This window comes from Olea europaea, chromosome 11 (genome assembly GCF_002742605.1).
Source record: "Olea europaea var. sylvestris chromosome 11, O_europaea_v1, whole genome shotgun sequence".
NCBI lineage: Eukaryota > Viridiplantae > Streptophyta > Magnoliopsida > Lamiales > Oleaceae > Olea > Olea europaea.
In genome coordinates, this window is record NC_036247.1 from 28,323,130 (window position 1) to 28,344,887 (window position 21,758).

General features: G+C 35.9%; 2 protein-coding genes across 2 annotated transcripts; both read right to left on the bottom strand.

Moving 5' to 3' along the window:
- Positions 1 to 1,829: 1,829 nt before the first annotated feature.
- Positions 1,830 to 11,715, bottom strand: LOC111403957 (DNA polymerase I A, chloroplastic/mitochondrial-like). Its single transcript, XM_023032649.1, has 13 exons — positions 11,300 to 11,715; positions 10,421 to 10,829; positions 9,813 to 10,298; positions 9,463 to 9,654; positions 8,605 to 9,278; positions 7,512 to 7,941; positions 6,012 to 6,107; positions 5,008 to 5,100; positions 4,723 to 4,917; positions 3,340 to 3,432; positions 3,037 to 3,249; positions 2,861 to 2,950; positions 1,830 to 2,325 (listed from the first exon to the last, which is right to left on the bottom strand). Exons 1-13 carry the CDS (start codon positions 11,446 to 11,448, stop codon positions 2,164 to 2,166), a joined length of 3,282 nt encoding a protein of 1,093 aa, XP_022888417.1. The 5' UTR covers positions 11,449 to 11,715; the 3' UTR covers positions 1,830 to 2,163.
- A 6,614-nt stretch (positions 11,716 to 18,329) lies between these two features.
- Positions 18,330 to 20,607, bottom strand: LOC111404661. Its single transcript, XM_023033436.1, has 3 exons — positions 19,731 to 20,607; positions 19,664 to 19,671; positions 18,330 to 19,611 (listed from the first exon to the last, which is right to left on the bottom strand). The coding sequence occupies exons 1-3, from the start codon at positions 20,597 to 20,599 to the stop codon at positions 19,139 to 19,141; spliced, it is 1,350 nt and encodes a 449-aa protein (XP_022889204.1). The 5' UTR covers positions 20,600 to 20,607; the 3' UTR covers positions 18,330 to 19,138.
- Positions 20,608 to 21,758: the final 1,151 nt, after the last annotated feature.

The following is a 21,758-nucleotide window of genomic DNA, read 5'->3' on the forward strand; positions in this document are numbered from 1 at the left end:
AATTGTTCATTTAAATTATTTGATTTAATTATTTGTATGGATAGATTATTTAAATTATTTGATATTATTTAAATTATTTATTGAACAATCAAACGTAAATATTTAATTATTTAATTCAAATGTTAGAAATTTGTATCAATTAAATTTTAATTGCGTATTTTGATTATTAACATTTATTTTTTTATCATTTAAATAATCATTTAATTATTATTTAAATGTTCATTATTTATTTTTGTGAGTTTCAATTAATTTTTTATTCCAATTGTTTTTCATTTATTTGTTTCAATTGTTCATTTAAATTATTTGATTTAATTACTTAAATAGATCGATTATTTAGATTATTTATTGAACAAGTAAACGTAAATATTTAATTATTTATTTCAAATGTTAGAAATTTATTTCAATTAAACTTTAATTAATATTTTGATTATTAACATTTATTCATTTATCATTTAAATTATCATTTAATTATTATTTAAATGTTCATTATTTATTTTTGTGTGTTTCAATTAATTATTTATTCCAATTGTTTTTCATTTATTTGTTTCAATTGTTCATTTAAATTATTTGATTTAATTACTTATATTGATTGATTATTTAAATTATTCATTGAACAAGCAAGCGTAAATATTTAATTATTTAATTCAAATGTTAGAAATTTGTGTCAATTAAATTTTAAATGCGTATTTTGATTATTAACATTTATTCATTATTTACATTTATCATTTAAATAATAATTTAACAACATTTCAATTATTTTAATTCACATGGAAAAAAATAAAAATAATACTGGATACAGACGGCCCAGGCCATCTGGGCCGTCTGTTATTACATACGGCCTCTGCTCCCGGAGATCTCCATTTCCGGTGATCTCCTGCCACTAAAACCTCAAAAAAGTTACTTTCTAGTAATTTTACATAATTTACAAAGATTTCTACCACTATTTCCAACAAAATAAATCTTTAACATCCAGGTTCAAAGATTAATGGGGGAAAAATAAGCAAAACTTACTTTCTTCGTCTCTAATAGTGGTCGGTCGATCTCCTCCCAAGAAAAAGTCGTCGATTTCCTTGCTATTTCTTCCCTTTCTTTCTCCAGACGTCGGTCTGAGAGTGAAATGTTAGGGGCAATTTTGGGTTTTCATTGTTTTTAAGATTTTTACAAATTTTTCAATTTTTTTTTTTAAACAGCAGTCAACGGCCATTTTAGAAAATTGTCTTTCTCCTTTTTTTGCTTTAAATTTCTCCCAGACAGGCCCTTGATTGAATTTTTGCTTATTATTGATTCAAAACTGCTACTCAAAGAATGTGTTTTCAGAGAAAATCTTTTATGGGACGGTCGCACCACGTAGACAGTGCGACCACCCAATGCCTAGGTGACATCTCATCAAGTGGCCTACACCGCCACCCGACGAGGTGGTGCACCATGTGGCGATGTAACCACCCCATTGAAGATTTTCACGTGTTTTCGAGGACTAGGTTTCAGCTAGTTGGATACTAGTTAGGTCGTACACAATATTTCTCTCCTGTTTAATGGCCAATATGGAGGGGGGAATGTTTTGAATAATAACTTTTTAAGATAATGTATAGTTAAAAAGTAAAAAAAGATTTGAATTTATGTACAAAATATTTGATTGGATGAATGCGTTCTTAAAAATGAAAAAGTAGAGAGTTTTTAAATAATGGTTGTCAAAACAAGGATATTGGGTCAAATCCAATTCTTGAGCACTTTACTGCGCAGTGAACTGTCCTATGTTGCAATACACATATATTGTCCATGCAAGACAATCTTCTCTGGTGTGATCCAGGTGCAAATCATGACCAACTGTATTAGTTCATAAAGTTGCTACAAGACAGGGTATAGCATTTTTTCCTTGCCAAATCTAATTTCATTAACAAAACCTCATTAACACAAATGAATTTGAGCAATGTTAATGATACAAACACATCCCTCAAAGTGCCAAGATTCTTGTATATACTGATCAAAAAACTAATTTACGAATTCCCACATTGAATTACAAAATGCTGAATCGCAGCATATCCATCTTCCCTACCCTTACTGCTCGCGTACCACCTTCTGACAACAGGAAGTATGGATTTTGCAAAGAGGGTAGAGAAGAGGATTAACAAAATTTCACTCATTTGCTGGTAATGAGATCGTTATCTACTTGGCTGAATACCAGTTTTTCGCATATTTGGCATCAACAGATAAGTCAACTTTAAGGATATTCTTCCCATCAAAAGGTTTCGACATGCAGTCAACCACAAGGTCCTTGGCAACCTCAGCAGATTCTGTCGGCCCTTCCAATATCACTTCATCGTGAACCTATTCAGATAGAGAAGTTAATTTGAAGTTTCAACATAATATTCCGCTAGCTAACAAGACTGTTGTATCAACTCATTTTTCAAAAATTCAGAATGATGGTGGCTTTTGCATGATGATAGGAGATGACAATTGACATGGGCAACAAAGCAACTTCCTACACCATAATTCAGCAGCTTGAAAGTGCATTCAAATAAATTCTTAATTGTTATTTCACAGGAAAAAAGCCACACATAGGAAGGGAGAATACACAAGGATTTAATCACAGGCATCCATTAACCAGATTAAAGGTCTATGGCTTGGACTGTAAAATTTACATAAAGAAAGCAATAAGCTAGACACTTCAGATTGAAGGCAAAGACTATATAAATATAATAGTGAGCACATAATATGTAATGGCAAAAACAGTTAATTGGTATATTGAAATAATTGTTCCAAAGAACGCCACTTTATATTATTAATATTTATTTAGTTATTATGTTTAGAGGGTTGGGTAGACATAGGGGTGGGGGTAGGGAGAGTGATCTACACAACTAACCTGTAAAAGAAGCCTCCATCCAAGCTCCTTCAGTTGTGCATTCTTTGATATTTCTAACATAGCACACATTGCAACATCAGCAGCACTTCCCTGTCAAAACTTTCGAAGTCAGAGGACACACATTGAGGAGGACGGTGGAGGAGCTTAAAAAATTGGAGCAACAGGAATAAAAAGACCTGCACTGGGGTATTGATGGCAGCCCTTTCAATATGACTCTTGTGCCATGGAGTTGCATTTCTCAGAGATGGGAACTTGCGAGCCCGTCCTAACAATGTGTGAACACATCCATTTACGAGTGCTTCTTTTTTGCGTTTTTTCTGCCAAGACAATACTTCTTGCCGATCACTATACCAGCGATCAACTGTTTCCTTGGCTTCCTTGACGGAAACCTGAGAGTTTATGATAGCAATCACAATCCATCAATAAATGTGTTTCAACTGAAAAGAAAGAAATTTGTTGTACAGTCAAGTTTAACAGACCTTCCAATCACGGGCAAGCCCCACCGTAGTTTTCCCATATGCAATGGAAAAGTTAAGCATCTTGGCTTTCCGTCTTTCAGAAGCAAAAGCATCCTGAAGAATAAGTCATATTGGTTCCATTCAAGGAACAAACACTTGATTACAAGCATAAACAAGTAAAAATTGCACCTAAGGTTTCCATTTTCCACTCTATAAGCAAATCTGTAAATGAGCACTTGGATCCCTATTCCAATTTTCTTGGCAATTATAGAAGAAAATCATCAAATACCCTGACAAAACAGCCTCGTATGTGAGTGAGGTTTTAATGAAACCTTTGGAAGTCAGCAGAGATTATCTAGTTTGTTAAGAAAATTAGAATGGATATCCAAGTTGTTTGATAGAGCAACGAACAAGTGCTTGTCATTAAACTATGGACCCAGGTAGCCTGTCTCCAAAAACTAAGGCAGAGGACATTTCTGTAAAAAGAATCCAGAAGCCAACTTTAATTAAATCCAAAAAAAATAATAATGGCCTCAAAATTTCCACTTTCCAAAACCTAATTTCTCAAAAGAGATTCTGTTTGAAGTGTCATTTCAAAAAGACATTTATGCAACAGAAAACTGTGCAAACAAGCCATCAGTCGTTTGTAACTTTATTGCCAACCTAACATTCCATTGGAATACATTTGATTTGCTTCTTTAGACAAGGCTTCTAAATGATTTTGGTAATAACAAATTCAATTGAAGACAACAATCTAAATATAGCTCAACTTACTTGAGTGAGTTATATAAAAATTAGCATCAACGCGAACTGCTGAAGGATCTAACGGCTGATTGGAACTATGCTTAGCCCTCAGAATTAGAAAGTTACGACTAAACCTAATGCAGATAAGAGGGTTATACTATACAATATACCTTGCAAACTTGCTAGTTTAGTGAGAACCACATGACTGATGTATATAGTCCCTCAGGAATCAGGAAATTCCTTTATGAAACCAAATGTGGATCTTTGTGTCTAATCTCAAGTTACTATCACAATTCTAATATTAATTTAAAGAAAAATGAGATCAAGTTCTATTTCTTTGAAAAAAAAAATTACTATAAAAATCACATAGTTGTGATGTACATCTCCATAATCTAATATCACTATACCTACTGCTGCTACAAGTGCTAAGATTTCTAATATCACGAAAGCTACTACAGTTCTTATCAATAGTCTTCATCTTTGCTTGTAGCACATTTTTATTTTTTTTTTCCCAATGAAAATTCGATTGCATCACCTAATTTACTTTAGCCCCCAGCAAACTAAAACGCTAAATAAATATCATATCAAGATGCTGTTACATTACAGTCGCTTTTTGAAGAAACTACAACATAAAACTAAGAGGAAGATCCCAGAGTAAACCTTTAGTAAAGGAGCTGGAGGCTTATCTTCACCAGGTTCAGGATGCCACTCAAGAAGCACATGCTTCTGTTCAACAGCTTCACGAATATGCGGATACATGTTCATTGCAGTCCTCGAATGGAAGTCTCCACCTGCTTCGAAAGCATCCAACATGCTCTTACAGTTGGCAAGATGTGCAAGAATCCTAAGTTCCAACTGATTAGAGGAACTTGTTCAATACATGTACAAAAATCACATAAGAATGCCAGAGACAGAGACATAAAAGTGGAGGGTGCAAGTCATTACCTGTCCATAATCAGCTACTATCAGAGAGTTGTCAGGTGCAGCTATAAATGCCTGACGAATCTTATACCGGTCTTTCTCTAAAGCAGGTTGGTTCTGGTTTACAGAAGCTAAATAATTAGCAATACTGACTGTTCTGTTGAAAGAAAATAAATAAACATAAAATTGACACATTGGACTCTTTTTAGGGTGGTAGCAGTGTAGTTGCAACTTGCAAGTCACAAACAACAAATAACGACCATTAAAGGCAATAAAATCATTAACGAAAGAATTTCTTTCATTAAGCCATAAAGTCAACCATAGCCCTCATTGTCCCAGATGCTAGGACCATGAATTGCAGTTAGTATAAAGGTTTGAATTTTATTTTGGGTTATCTTAATATGGTGATACTCTGGTAGATGTTTACCCAGATGGTAGCAACTCTTTAATTAAATCAGTCTCCATCTACGATTTTTTTTTTTTTGCATAGTACTGTTTCATTTGTGTTCCAAAGAACATCTTTTCCTCCATAATTGTACATACTTCCTACCATTAGTATTTTTCTTCTTTTATTTTTCAGTAGCACAAGTGTTTTTGGTGTAAGAAAAAGCTAATAACATCGAAGGAACAGAGAGAGCCTATTTTCTGCAGGTGGCGAAGAAGGCCTTCTTAGATATAACTATAATAATTTCCTTAGAGCGGGTTTGGAGGAAAGGCTCCATGTAGCAATAGCATCGGATAAGGCCTTATTGAGTTCATAAACTTTTTTATCAAAAAAGTTAAAAAAAAAAAAAAAAAAGGTCTGCGTAAACGAGAATTCATTGGACAAAAAGAAACAGAAATATATTTGTTAAAAGCTATAGTTACATTTTCATATTTGTGTTGTTAGAATTGTACTCAGATTTATTATCACAGTCAACATTGCAATTGGAAAATGTTGAAATGTACAACCACAAAACAGTATAAAACCTGTATCAGAATAGTTAACTAAGTGATCTTCGGAAGATTACACAAATTATACGACGGACCTGCAAATTTGGTCTTCTGGCAGATAAGCGACCAGTTTCTGTGTTAATATTCAGTGAACAATGAATTCGCCCTTCCTTGCCTGATATATGATTACCCTGAGGTAGAAGAGAAGATATGATTAAAAATTCCAGTCTTAAGATTTTCCTCTTTCCAATGATGTATTCTTACTTCAAATGAATAAAGTTAATTACAGAAAAAATTAGCTTTCACAAATATTTCAGACATCCTTCTGTGAAGTACAAGCAATTTTCCTTTTGCTCACTTCAGAATTTTAATATTTGTAAAGATCAGTCGAGATGACAAGAAACATTTTTTCCGAATAACTGACAGGATAAAAAATACATGCTTTTCTAAATTACTAAAGGTGGTATCAGATATGAACCAGGACATGAGCAATAGTTGCAGATCTGGCGAAAAGAAAGAAAATGGGCAGCACAATGTCCTCTGGCCATGTCAATCAGAATTGAGCAAAAATTGTCTGGGCAAGTTTTTCTAATGCCTCAGAAGATCTTCATTTCATATGAATATAAGGATGATCACAAGTTGAAAACAATACGATCAGATTAACTGTCTGAAGATAAGAATCTCTTGCCAAGCAAAAAACATAAACAACTAAGGTCACTGAGCCCTTCACATTGATATTTTCCTCCCAAATATCCTCCTCAGTTAGTTAACAAATACAGAACTTCAGAGCAAAATCATCAAGTACTCAAATATATAAGCACGTAATGATGTTTATGCGTGCAAAGATCAGAACATAATTGGAGAAAAAAAAAAGAAACAGAAAAGAAAAAACTAAAAAAAACTGGAACCAGAAACAAGGAATTTTTTTCACATGAACCTCAATTGCTTAGCCCCTGTTTGATATTGATTTTTTTGGATTTTATGCGCAATATTAAAGAGATGAAAAAGATAATCAACACAAGAAATTACGTGGTTCGGCGGTGTGCCTACGTCCACGAGAGCGAAGCGGAGATTTCTTTATTCAGTAGTGAAAAATAGGGTTACAACATATTATTTATACTAACCCTAGATTGTGCCCATATAAGACTTTAAGGCCCGTACAGGAAATACCCCTGTACTGTACCGCGGGGACACAACCCATTCAGTGTCTCTAGCAACCAGACAGTGAATTAAACCCGCGCAATCGACCCATTTGATTCAGGACCTGTATTCTACTCTATATGAACCACACGCATAACAGATTTAAATCGAATTTTAATCTAAATCAAAGTCAAACAATCAATATTAACCACATCTTTCATGAATCCCGGAAACTTTTCGACCACACATGTCAAAAACTTCTGTCAAAATCTACTAAAAATCTAATTTTAATCCCCACCAAACATGGGCTTAATGAAAACCAAATTTCAATTATCAAATGCAATCTAATAAAATTATATAGAAAAAACAAAAGGAGTCTCCAACAAAAGTTCTAAGCATTGAAAGTTATTTAGGAATTTAAATCGCATTGCCTAGAAAGTTGAGGTAGTAAATACCTGCAAGGGAAGAATGAAGTTGGAAATCAAAGAGTCTATTGAACAAACTTCACATAAAGCAGCAATGGCATTGCAAGCCTCAACTCCCGCCTGCCCACCACCGAATGCTGTATACGCTGCTCCATAAGCAGACTTATCAGGGTCCTCGCAAGCTTCACCATCCCCTGCATTAGGAACTTCTTCAACATTCTCTTCATCCACAAAGTCAAAGTCAACAGAAACCTTCCCAGCAAGACCCTTTAAAGCATCACCACTAACAGAAGGCCAACCACTTGCAGTATACACATCAGCCTCTATATTAACATCAAGGGGCTTATGCAATATAATTTTGCGACACTTTTTTGGGCTCTTCTTGCCTTCTTCAATTAACTTGTCTGTGTTGGGAACTTTGAAATCCTTCTCTAGAGGAAGAAACTCATTCGCATCCTTTCTGTAGATAGATGATGAAAAAAGAACAAGTCACTACATCGCAGCGTGGGGGTGTGAATTGCTAATTCCCAAGTTATTGTGCAGAGATTGCAATCAGCAAGAAAGTCAAAACTTTAAAAGAAAAGGCAGGACATAGCTATTTCAGTTAATTATCCATATCATTTTCTTGCAGACATAAACTAAATCTAATTTCAAATAAAACCCACCAGTCACTCCACCTTTTACTAAGGATCAGAAACATATTATTCCATCTATTTATGCATAGCTGACTGACAGAGAGTAGTGAAGAGTGGCAGTTCCTGAGGCAATGGCCCCTCCAATCCAAAAATTTCTTCTTGAGAATCCTATTATTAGGATACAGAGCGACAGGCAACAACAATCTCAGGAATTGAGATCACATTGCACACAACTGACACAAGATCACAATAACAAATCAATAGACTCAAAAATTATCATTTTGACAAAATGAATCTCACTGGATTTTGTAACAGGTCCATCTACACCAAATACAGCAATAAAGAGATAGTTCATTTAAGAGCTAAAGCACGTGGTTTTGGCATCAACTTTCACATGACTAAAGCCCACAAACTGTATACTTCCTTAGGCTACACAGCCTCCTTCATCTCATATTCAGCGAATTAAAAATGCAGGAACAGTTTCATACCTGTTCTGAATACCCCCAAAAAAGAATTGGCGCAACTGTGCATCACTACCCACATTCATGTACCGCGCATCTGGGCAGTGTTTGGACGCCCACTTGCGAAATCTATCAGTGGCAACCTGCTGTTCTGCTTTAGCCACCTTTTCAACCTCTGAAAGATAGGCACGATCAACCAACATTCCCTCGGTTTCCATCTTTACTAGAAGCTCGCCAAATGGACACCAATATTTCTCATAAAAGTTGAACATTGATCCTTCCAAAACTCCATCAAGATTCCAAGGCATATTAGACAGTTTACACCTCAAACTTTCATATAGCTTCAGTGTGCTTATTGAGTCTAAAGCGGAATAACAAATCCACAGTTTTCGCTCAACTCTTTGCAGCTCTTTGACTGGCGGGATGACCATTATTTTTCCCTCTGATCCATCTTTTTTCAATTTTTTCCTGCCAAAGATGGTTTTCATTGATACTTTACCAATCATCTCTTCACCAGGGTGCGGCTTAGCATCAGACATGACAGAGGGATCACCTGTAAGTGCTTCTAAAGAATACCCACCCTCAGTTCGCCTAGATGAATTCCACAGCCGAGCCATGTGCATTGTATCAGCAAAAAAACCCGAAACTTTGAGCCCATAATTCTCTACTATGTGATTATCAAAGCTGTAATTGTGCCACACCTACAAAAAGCACAAGGAAGCTGATTATCAGGTACATAGTGCAGTATAGAGTCAATAGACCAAGTACCTGACTACATCTTGGCTAGATAGGCTTGCTTAAGTGCTTAAACTGTGATATAGGAAGGTCAAAATGACAACCAATAGAAGATGCCTTCAGAAAATAAGCATTAGAAAAAGGATGTACTTTTTTAATAGAAGAGTCCTTAAAAAATGGAGCAAACTCAGCTATGAGATTCTTGCCACCACCATCAAGAACATCCACCCAGACACAAGATTTCCCATTGCCAAAATCGACCTCTGGACCAGAATATATACTAAAACATATAATTTCTCCATGGTCAACCGGTGTCTCCTCCTTAACATCAATGTTGGCTACCTGATTTATATAACCAATAACATTGAATAAGATAAAGGGTGTTTACATTGGTGAGTAAAGTAAATTAAAAAAATAAATAAATAAAATAAAATAAAAAGGCTCTATTTTCTATGTATCTAAATGAAAAAGAGAAGTAAATGAATCCAGTGGATACATGCCTCAGTATCGCATGCATGAACAAGATGCCTGTATTGATTTGTGAGCAAACCAACCACTTCCCTAGCTGCAGTAATGCTATTAACTACAAGAACCTTGTCATATACGCTACAAAGCCCCTTCAAAATGTTCTTTGGTTCATGAGTAATTTGCTCAATCCGAGTTCCGTTAGCAGTGTCAGCGATAACACATTTATGATCAGCAGCACCATTTTTTATTTCATTGACAGCAAGTTCATTGACGATTTTGGAAACTTCATCTTTCCCATTCTCCACATTATCCTCCAACAATAACCTATTAGGCAGAGCACCTTCTAACAATGATTGGTTTTGCAATGACATTGAACCATTGTCATTATGCATGCATACTTTGTTACTTCTAACATCATCAATAGACAATGGGTTATGCAATACAGGCGACCTGAATTGTCCTACATTCACTCTGTATTCCATTTCTTTACTGATTGGTCTACTTCCATCTCCTTTATACTGCCAAAAAAAAAAACCAAAAAAACCCATTTGTTATGCTTTTATCTGGACAATTTTTATACTCAATAATGCAAACAATAACTTGTGCTTTCTTGGTTTAATTAGTTCTCATAATTTCTTACCATTTTGATACACTCAGATGACTCTTCTATGACTCCCAACTTAGCTCCTTCTGCAGTATTTTCTGGAAGGGTTCTAAGATTCACAGCAATTTTTTCTTTATGTGCAAATAATGCCTTGTTCATTTTACATTCTTCAGCTGCTTTACCCCAGGCTTCAGCAGTATGTCCAAGAGTGACATGGCTGCCCCAAACTTCTCCATTTACTTCCTCTGTGCTTTTGCCCTCTCTATGCACAAAAGGCATCTTCGAGTGAGGAGATGGGTAAGTATATCTTCGTTGATAGTGCAATTGGCTTTCATCATGTTGCACAGTACTATAACTTGATCTTTGTATTAACTGATGGGAATCAACATTAAGACTTCCAGTAGATAAGAAACCATTTGCACTTTCGAGTTTGAAATCATCTGTCCTGCAAATTATCATCACATAAGAGGTGATAACACCACAGAAGGATTATTATTTAATCTAAACCCTCTAAAGCCATTTCAAACCCAATGCAGCTACATTGCAAGCCTCCACATAACAAATGTGACTGCCATTTCAAAACTCCAATATTAACAGCTAGTTGCGGAGGTGCCTGACATTAACATTTTTGTGCTTATTAAGTATTTTTTTAATTTCCTTTTTCATTTATCTTCTTTTTTATTGTCCAATATATATATATATATATATATATATATATATATATATATATATATGATCACCTAGTCACCGATGACATGAAATTCACCAATTAAATGGTGTTTCATCATTTTATGTCACCGGTCATTTTTGCGTGTGTGCTTAGGAGATCATTTTCATGTGTGTGTATGATCAAAAGACTATGAAAAAAAGTAAAATCCCAAAGGGTGAAACAAGTGAATTTGAAAGAAACTGTACCTGCGGAGGGCTTTTCTTGAACAAGCCCAAATAGTGCGAGAAGAAGAAGAATAAGCGTTAGTACAGGAACGGCAGAACCAGAAATATGGGGGAGAAAAAGAGGAATGCTTGAAGGGGTTTGCCTGAGTAGAGAAACCCAAATTAGCCATGGTTTCTGCAACTCTTCCTAGCTTATAGCTAGTGCTACAAATACAACTACAAGAAGCGGCCGTTTCGGTAATATTTCTTGATAGCAGTTCAATTACGTTTACTGCTTGTGGGTCGCTGTAAATAGGAGGGTTTTACAGGGATTTGTCTCCGACTGTAGAGTGAGAAGTGGCAGCTGCAGAGCACCTGTTCGTAGAGAGAGAAGGGGCGGGGTGAAGAAGAGGGAAAGAATTGAAAGCCAAAAATAAGTATTAATTTTGAGCTTTTAGCATCAACTCTTGTCAGTTGTGGCCTTGTCCTCGAGAATTTGTCCAAAAAGGAACACAAAGTAAGAAAATGAAAATAGTCCCTCTCCTAAACTTTCTTAAAAATACACTTCTATCTCAAATGTATAAAGTGGCTAATTTGTGCCACCTCCACTCAAGAATTGGAAAGAACAAGTGTCTAATTGACATCTACTTTTGAATAGATTATAATTGATTTAAATTATAAATAAATAAAAATGAAAGACATGTAGGTAAATAGTATGTTTGTTGTTAATAAGACATTGTTTGATTCTCATACTTTCCAAAATATTTTTTTTCTTTTTTTTCTTTTCGACCACACATTATTCTTTAAAATAATATTACGCGTAAATGACAAACTTTTTTTTATTTTTCAACCGCACATTTCCCATCAATGTAATATTGCAAAATGCATTTTTCATAAAATGGGCTCAAACACAATCTAAATATGCAAATAAAAATAGACTATCAATGTGTTAATAATATAAACAGCCACACCAAGTGTTATGTCATTGTCAATTGACCGCTATATAGAAGAATATATTGAGTTTTATACTTGTGGTTGAGTTTTCATTCCTTTCAAAATAAGATTCATATACAAAAATACAATTGTTTTCACCGTTCTCACGATTATTTTATTAAAATTTGTTTAATGAGCAATTACATGTAGTTCACTTGTCTTCTCACTTCTTTGAATATTTTCTTACTGCCCCTAATTTAAGAAAGAAATAAAGAAAATAAAACTTAATTCAAGTCAAACTAGAAAATTTCGAAAACAAAACCCTAATTTTAGTTTAACTAGAAAATCATAATAAACTTAAATAAACTAATCTAAATTAAATTATCTTTATTTCTAATCTACTGAGGATATTTTTATTTTTATTTTTCTATCAGAAAACATAGCTTGATGCTTAACGTGTCAAACTCGACACTATTGCTCCAAGTTGTTTGGTTAGAACTGAGAAACACTTACTTTAACCTTGTTGTTTTGAAGGTTATTGGTCGAGCTAACTTATACTAAATCTTGTAAAGACTTCCTTTTACCTCTACATTTAGAATTTGAGATGGCAAGCTCAAACTTTGTTAAGGCAACAAAGACCACGAGATGACTTATTAATAATTTTTTATTGTTCTTGAAAAGACCATTATAGTTTTTGTCTAAGGTTTGAAAATTACTCGAGTAGATGGTTTTTTACTTAAAATTCATCCTTTCAGTAACCACGCGATGTAGAATTCGGCAGAGTAGATGATTTTGTGAGAATCAACTTCAGAAAAGAAAGAATTTCCAGCATCAAATTCACGTCAATTATATATAATCTCCGTCACTACCTCGTATCAGGTGTTCACAATATCTATATAAATTTTAAATCTAGAAAAGCTGAGATAAAGGTTAAAAATGGAAGAGGTAATCAGATAAGATTGTAATCCCCCAACCATGATGAGTCTCCATACGCCTGTGCATGTTAACTATTTCTTCAGCCTTGCAAGTTCAGTCTCTATTACGCTTAAGCAAGCTTCAAGTTCCAAAATTCTTGTCGACTCAGATCTAGTCATGCTATTTGCATTCTGAATCGATATCTTTTCCCCATTTTTATTTCCGTGAGACCGTTCTTCAACCACGATGGATTTTCCTTTTGCAAGTTTAGCCTGCTCACTACGTCCTTCCAGTGTTATCCCATGTTGCATTTTGTAAGGCACATTGCATGATGATCTCTCCTCATTGCATTTTTTCTCTATGACCATACATTTGGGGGGGGAACCAGGAGGCGTATCAGAATAATGGACTGTTTTCAGTTGTTTATGTCTGGGTGGAAAACCAGGAGGAACATCAAGATAACAGACAGTTTTCAGTTGTTTAGATTGTCCGAATTTATCTGCAGCTGTGTTTGTTTTTATTATTCCTGCAACTTCACTAGCATCTTCTTCTTGCTTTATCAATCGTTGTATTCTTGTACTTTTTCCTTTTATGTCCACGGATTTGAGCAGGAAACCAGGAGGGACATCAGGATAATTCCTAGAATTATGTTGTTCCGTATCTTCTTCTAGTTTTACTACTGGCTTAATCTTTATAGACAACCCAACACCTCCAATCATAGGCGAAACACTTTGAAATAAAGCAGCCTGCAAAGGCTTCACTTTCCGAGGCAATCCTTCATTGCACTGGAATTTACTACGAGTTTGCAGCGTTGCTAAAGGAGCATTACCTGTTTTCAGCTGCTTCGACTTGTGTGGACGATTGTGAGGTACTCGCGAACTTCTCCGTCGTTTCACCACACCTTTAAAGGCATTCACTGGGCACAACACTGTTTTCCTCCACCATTCCAAGTACCGCGTAGTCACATCTGATTCAGATAGTCTAGACGGAAGATATAGCATCTCATCATCACTTAATGGCTTGAAAAAATTATACCAGGCCATATCAGGAAACTTACTGTCTCGGGAAACCCATCCAGGAAGATCTTGATCGTACCCAAATTGCATAGCAACTCGATGTGGATTATAAGGTTCTTCACAATCCATACCAAGTAGTTTACACACCTTCAAACATCTAGCCAATGACTCAAATGCACAATCCATATCTTTACAAACAACCCATGCTTCTTTTTCCTTATAAAACTTAGGAATTGACCAATTATCCAGAGCCAATGCATATGGTCTCCAAAGAAAAGTCTCTCCAGCATAATTAATAGCCGGCCTCACATTCCCAATATCATATTTCAGGCCTTCCCAACGAGCCAGTCGAAGCTGGCCGGAGTTCATAGAATTAGGCTGTGGGTGCAGTGGCGGCAGCCTCTCCCAAGCCCAAACTTGAACATAACACAATGGTGACCAAAGGGTAATTACCAAAAAACTGTCAAACGCCTCCATCTGAGTTGAAGCAACCATCGATCCTCTTAACAAGCCCATGTCCCTATATATGCTCGCTAGAACAGCAGGTGCTAGAGCCACCCGGGTTCCCCTGGCAAGGTGAATTGCGATTCGAAAAATTTGTTCACCAATCTTATCCTGTTGATTACCTGGAAGAACACACCTCGACAACCATAGAGAAAGAAAGGCTTCATGCTCGTATTCACTTCCGGTTCCCATGAACATCTTCAACCACTTAGAATGGATATTTGTATCAAGTCTTACTAGAAAATCTCTAATACTAACTAGTTCCGGGGAATCAAGAGGCAATGAAACAGGACTACCCAAAACTGAAAAACCACCCAAAATCAGCATATCTTCCAATGTAACAGTAGCCTCACCCCATGGAAAAATAAATGTATTAGTCTCAGAACACCATCTTTCTGCAAGCCCAAAAATCAAATCACTGTCTACATATATTTTATACGTAGACGACATGATAGCTTCGTAAATCCCGACTTTTTTCCAGACAGAGTTGTACCTAGACTCCATCTTATCGACCCATTTATCCCATTTCTTGATTGGATCCCTCCATCCATTGAAATTCACCTCAAGAGGCCATTTTGGTTTAGGTGTCAGAAATGGAAGCTTCATGGGTGGTCCATCAATGGAGGAAACAGAGGGTTTAAGAAAATGGGCTTTTCTCAAAGTTGGTATACCACCTGTGGGTGAAACCATTAGCTCTTTTCTTTGCTCCATAATGGTTTCGTGAACTGATTCTACCATGATGAAGACACAAAATTATACAAAAGGAAAACAATTAAAAATAAATAAATTTAACGACAGGGTCTGATCCAGGTAAAGAGAAGATAAACACAAGTACCATAAAGGGTGAAAAGAAAAAATGAATTTCAACTATCTATTTAAAGAACAGTAGAGAGGTAAATAAACTTTCCAATTGCCACAAAAATAACGAGATTCTGGTGCCTCCATGGCAATGGCACTCTTAAGGTGCGAGCATATTTTTCTGTCACTGGGAGCAGAACTGTAGGGCCATAGGGGATGATGGCCAGTAGCGTAGTGGGGTCGGGGCCTTTTATTTTTCTCATTTCTATTGTTTAATTTATCACCGTTTGTTTATGATTAAAATCTGATTTTAATTTTAAATCAAAGTCAATAGTCATACATTTCATTAATTTTTCTTATCAAAATTTACTACAAATCCAATTTTAATCTATACTAAACAAAAGCTTATTAGTATTGCATCTATTGAGATCATGGGTGTGACTAAAATAAAAGGTTAAGAACTTATAAGTTAGAGACCAAAATCTAGCAAGACATTCACGACTATTAAGATAAGCTTTCTTTCTAAAAAAAATCATTTCCCTGTTCATCCTTTAAAAATTTAAATTGTTTGCTACATGATCATTTTTCATCACATATTTACACAATAAAATATTTTACACGTAAATCAATAAAGTTTCCTTACGTTTTAATCATATATTCTCTAAAAAATACTATTCAATAAATCATTATTTCCAAATAAATTCTATCAAACATGCCTAAATATTCTAACAATTTCTATGCTCTCTATTTGAAAAAAAAAAAAAAAAATCGAAAATATTCTAGGATTTTCTATACACAATATCCTAGTGATGCAATAAAAGTGAATTTTCGGTAGTTCGGCAAACAATTCAATAGCCCTTAAAAAAAGGTCTTTTTTTAAATTTTTTGGCCCAAGCTTTTCTTAATGAAATGAAAATTTTGTTGTTCAACAAATTATACGAACGAATGTTTCACTAAAATCGCCACGAGACATTAAGCTGCCCACTCAGTTTTTCTGAGCAATTCCATGAAAAATATGTCCCTAAGCCCCCATTTGATTGTGTAAAATTTTTCATGGAAAATGGAAAATCAAATCAATTTTTTATCTTTGCCCTGTTTGATATCATTTTTTTTTTCAAGGAATCCATTTTCTAGCTTGTCTTGGGAAGAATCAAATTCCAGCTTTTCAAGGAATTGGAATATTCCAATTCTGGTTTCCTGTAGCGATTTTTTATTTTTTTTCAATGAAAACAAATTGTAAGAATTATTGTAAAAAAATATTTCCCTTTACTTGACAAATTTCATATAAAACGAGCACCAAAAGATAGATGATTTTCTAAAAAAAAATTTTTTTTTTTTTTTTGGCAATAGAAACAAATTTCATTTCCAATACCAGTAAATTCCATCCATTTAATTGACAATTTGCATGTAAAACAAAGTCAAACGAATATCAAAAAATATTTTTATTTCAACATTTTTCACGTGAAAAATTATACCAATCAAACACAATAATTTACAATTCTCGGGAAAACAATTTATATGCAATTCAATTCCTTGAAATTTGTTTTCAATTCAATTCAATTACATCTTTACAATCAAACAAACCACAAGATTAATTTGGATTGCCAAAAAAACTTCTGAGCATTTTTAATTTGTTTTAACTAATTACATCACATTAATTTGCTACTAGTGTGATGATATCTGTATGTATTATTAATATTTTTACAAATAAACTATTTTGAATACCATGCAGCCGTCGGCATGGTGAAGGGTGGATGGGAGTCGGGGCAATGATCCGTGATGAATGGGGAGTGGTCATGGCTGCGCAAGTGCGCATGCCAAGCAGGTTATGGGGACTTTTCCGGTGGAGGTGACGGAGCTCGTAGCGCTAGATTGAAGGTCTACTTCTGGCACATCGTACGTCTTGTTGGGTTTTTTGATATCCAATAAATCTCGGGTTATGATGTTAACGTGGGTTAATTATTTCATAGACATAGGCCGATGAATGAAATAAGTCCAACTATCAAGTCCATGATTTACACCCGACTCAATTGTATGTCCTCTTGGATGACTTGAATTTTGACCCATTTACCTCTTTAATGGTCCAACTTAAAGTCTAACTCTAGAGTATATATATGGTCATAACCCTAGCCATTTTCTAGTGATATTTTGTGTGGTTTTGTGAGAAAAATAAAGGAATCCCGACTGCCCCTTTGTGTGTGAAAAAACAGTCTCTAGAAGTGTCCAAAACGCTTGTTTACTTTGTGTAATTAGTGATTCCTTCATAATATACCTTTGTGGTGTCTATAAGATTGAATAGCAACCGAGATGAATTATATAGATTGTGGTTTGGAGCCGATTGGTAGAGAAAGGTACGTTGAACTGAGCCTGGAAATTACTGATTTGAAGATCTTTCAAAAACGCTTCGCAACACGTCTCTCCACACTTCATCGTCAAATGTGATTCTCTTCGAGTGGTCCAAAGTTTGCAAAATGTCGGTATTCTTACGCCCAATGCCAACGTTCTTCTTGATGTTTCAGCATTATTAGTTGTTATGGGTTGTGGTTTTTGCCGTTATGTTCCTAGATTTGGGAATAAGGCGGCCCACGAACTTGCTTCATTTGCTTTTAATATTGTTGATATAATTCGTTGAACTCATTGTATGCCGTGCTTTCTTTTGCTTGTGATTCTCAGCAGTTTACCTTAATAACAAAGTTATGATTGGTGTTCCCAAAAAAGAAACTATAGTATTAACTTCTTCTTAGTCAAATTAACGTGTATTTAGACCAATCTCATGGCTACTTGCAAACTAGGAATACAATACTATATTGTTAGTGCTCAAGTAAACACAAAATCAGTGTTTTGACAGAGATAAGTCTTGTTTAAAAGACAAATTGCAACAGTTGGGTGTTTAATTTCCTCTTTGGTGTTCAATAAAGCTAATAATGTCATTTCTCCATTAAACTAAAATATAGGGAAGTTAAAATAAAGGTAAGAAACAAAATTAATAAGATTGTAATCTCAGAAACATGATGAGCAGCATGTTCTGTTCATGTTAACTATTTCTTCAGCGTTGCTAGTTCACTCTCGAGCATTCTTTTGCGAGCTTCAAGTTCCAAAATTCTTGTCGACTCAGATTTAGTCACGATATCTCCTTTCTGAATCGATATATTTTCTCCACTTGTAATCCCATGAGCTTGTTCTTCGACCATGACAGATTTTCCTATTGCAAGCCTACCCTGCACATTATGTCCTCCCAGTTTTATCCCAGGGTGCATTTTGTGAGGCTACATTGGAGGATGATCTCTCCTCATTGCATTTTATCTCTATGCCCTTAAAATTTGTCTGTGTCTGTCTTTGACCTTGTCATTGATCTTGTTATTCTTACACCTGCAATGTGTAGAAAATCTTCTCCATGCTTTCTCGATGGCTTCAAACCTGCCATAGTAAATGAAGAACTATGAAAATGAGCAGCACAGCTGAATTGCACGAGGATCTGTCCTCATTGCTTTGGAATTTTCTACAAGTTTGCAACATACTTTTTCCTTCTCCTTCACGGGATTTGGGTAGGAAACCAGGAGGGACATCACGGTCGGTGCTTGAATTTTTTTGCTCTGTAACTTCTTCTTGTTTTACTATTAGCTTCATCTTAGAAGACAATCCAACCCCTCCAGTCGTAGTCGAAGCGCTTTGAAATAAAGCAGCAGGATAATGCTTCGCTTGGCTAGACGATCCGTCATCGCACTGGAATCTGATACCAAATTGCAACCTTGCCAAATGAGAGTTTCATTAACTTATCTGGACGATAACGAGGTACTCGTGAACTTCTTTGTCGTTTTACCACATTTTTGAAGTCATCAACCGGACATAAAACTATTTTCCTCCACCATTCCAAATACCGTGCAGTCACATCCGATTCAGAAAGTCTAGATGGAAGATATAGCCAATTATCATAGCTTAAAGGCCTCGTAAAATTGTACCAGGCAATATCACGGCTTATATTGTCCCAGGAAATCCATCCAGGTAGATCTTGATCGAGTCCAAATTGCATAGCTACTCGATATGCATTATTAGGTTCTTGACAATCAATCCAAACAAGTTTAGAAGGCCTCAAACATCTAGCCAAGGATTCTAATTCAGAATCTAAATCGTATCCAACAACCCAATCTTCCTTTTCCTTGTACAGTTTAGGGATTGACCAATTATCCACTTCCAATGCGTATGGTCACCAAAGAAAAGTCTCTCCCGCATAATTAATAGCTGGTCTCACTTTCCCAATATCAAGTTTTTTAAGGCCTCTCCAACGAGCCAGTCAAAGCTCTCCTGACTTCATGAAATTAGGCTTCGGGCGCAGTATTGGCAGCCTCTCCCAAGCCCAGACTTGAATGTAACACAATGGTGACCAAAGGGCAAAGGACAAAAAGCTGCCATCCTTTATCTGAGTTGAATCAGCCATTGATGCTTTCAACAGGCCCATGTCCCTATATATGCTAGCTAGAACAGCAGGTGCGAGCGCCAACCGGGTTCCTCGAGCAAGGTAAATTGCAATCCGAAAAACATGATTACCAATATGATCCAGTACGTTTCCTGGAAAAACAAACCTTGACAACCATAGAGAAAGAAAAGCTATGTGCTCAGATTCAGTGCCCTCATCCATGAACATAGTCAACCACTGACAATGGTTATTTGTAGTAAAACTGATGAAAGGATTTTCAATATCAACAAGTTCCGGGGACTCAAGAGGAACAGGACTGCCCAAAACTGAAAAACCGCCCAAAATCAGCAAATCCTCCAATGTAATAGTTGCCTCACCCCATGGCAAAAAAGGGGTATTAGTCTCAGAACACCATCTTTCTGCAAGCCCGAAAATCAAATCACTATCATCATGTATTATGCACGGGGACGCCTTGATAGCTTCATATATCCCGACCTTTTTCCAGAAAGAGTGGTATTTTGACTCCAATTTGTCGACCCATGTTTTCCATTTCTTGATTGGATCCATCCACCCACTGAAAACGACTTCAAGAGGCCAAATTGGCATAGGGGACAGAGATGGAAGCTTTATGGTTGGTCCATCAATGGATGAAATGGATGGTTTAATAAAATGGGCTTTTCTCCAAATTGGTATGCCTCCAGTGAGACAAACCATAAGCTCATGTCTTTGCTCCACAATGTGACCTTGAACTGATGCTGCCATGATTAAGACTCACAGAGCTGTACCATAGAAAAAAATAATAATAATTAAATCTTTGTAGAAACAGCTGCTGTCAAATGACAAGGCTATACTTCAAGTAAAGATAGAATTCAAAAAAATAAAATAAAAAATTACCATTTAAAAGGAAGAAAGAATTTCGTGAAGTGGTTCTTCTGTCCTGCATACAGTTGTTTTTTAGTTTTCTGTCCTGATACTACCAAAAATCGTACCTGCAGATTTTTCGAGCTTGATGACTGGTAAGGAGCACGAACGTGATCTTCCGATACCTGAAACAAAGGCAACGAGGTGTGTTCTCGTCGCCCCTCCGATGTTTAAGTCAGAAAGGGGAAATATATGCGTGAGGCTATGTACTGAAGAACAATGTGAAAACGTACCTGAATAATGGTTCAAGGTTCTGTATTTATAGTGGTAAGTGACATTCTCCTAATTGGACTCAACTAGCTGGATGTCATCATTTGTTGGAGTCCTGAATGGTTAAGAAGTTGGTTGAATTCCAGAATTATACGTGAGATAGGATTCTTCTGGGAGTTAAGATTCCTAATTGCGTAGGAATTTTAAAGGGTTAACAATCGTCAGTAGCGAGGGAGAGCACATTCTCGAGGACTATGCCCGAGGACATATGGTTGCAATATGCGAAGTAGCATGGAGTTGTGGTCGGGCACAGTGTCTCGAGGATGAACATGCTCGAGGACACCGCATATGAATTTACAACTTTATCAAAACTAGTCCTCGGGATAATTGATCGGGATATGGAAAAATGTCACCATCATAGGCCCCCGTGCATATATGCTCGAAAATATGCTCGAGGATATGATGCAAAGAGACTAGAAATAAAAGCTCGAGTTTTAGCTCGGGCATTTCTGAACACCTGTGCTTGATCAGAAGGCTGACGTGTACTGACGTCAGCCCTAGAAATGGAAAAGGCGGTAAAAACTGGTAGGGTTAGATGTAGGACACGTGTCCAGATCTAACGGTTGGGGTAGTGACCTTTGAGCTTCCTGCTCCTGTTGCCTATAAATACCCTCCCCTCATTTCATTTTTCACTTTTTACTCTCAGTAAATTTCTCTCACTAATCGTTGGGATCGGACTTTGAGTTTTTAGGCGTCGACTTTAAGGTAAGACCTCGAGTTTTTAAGTTAT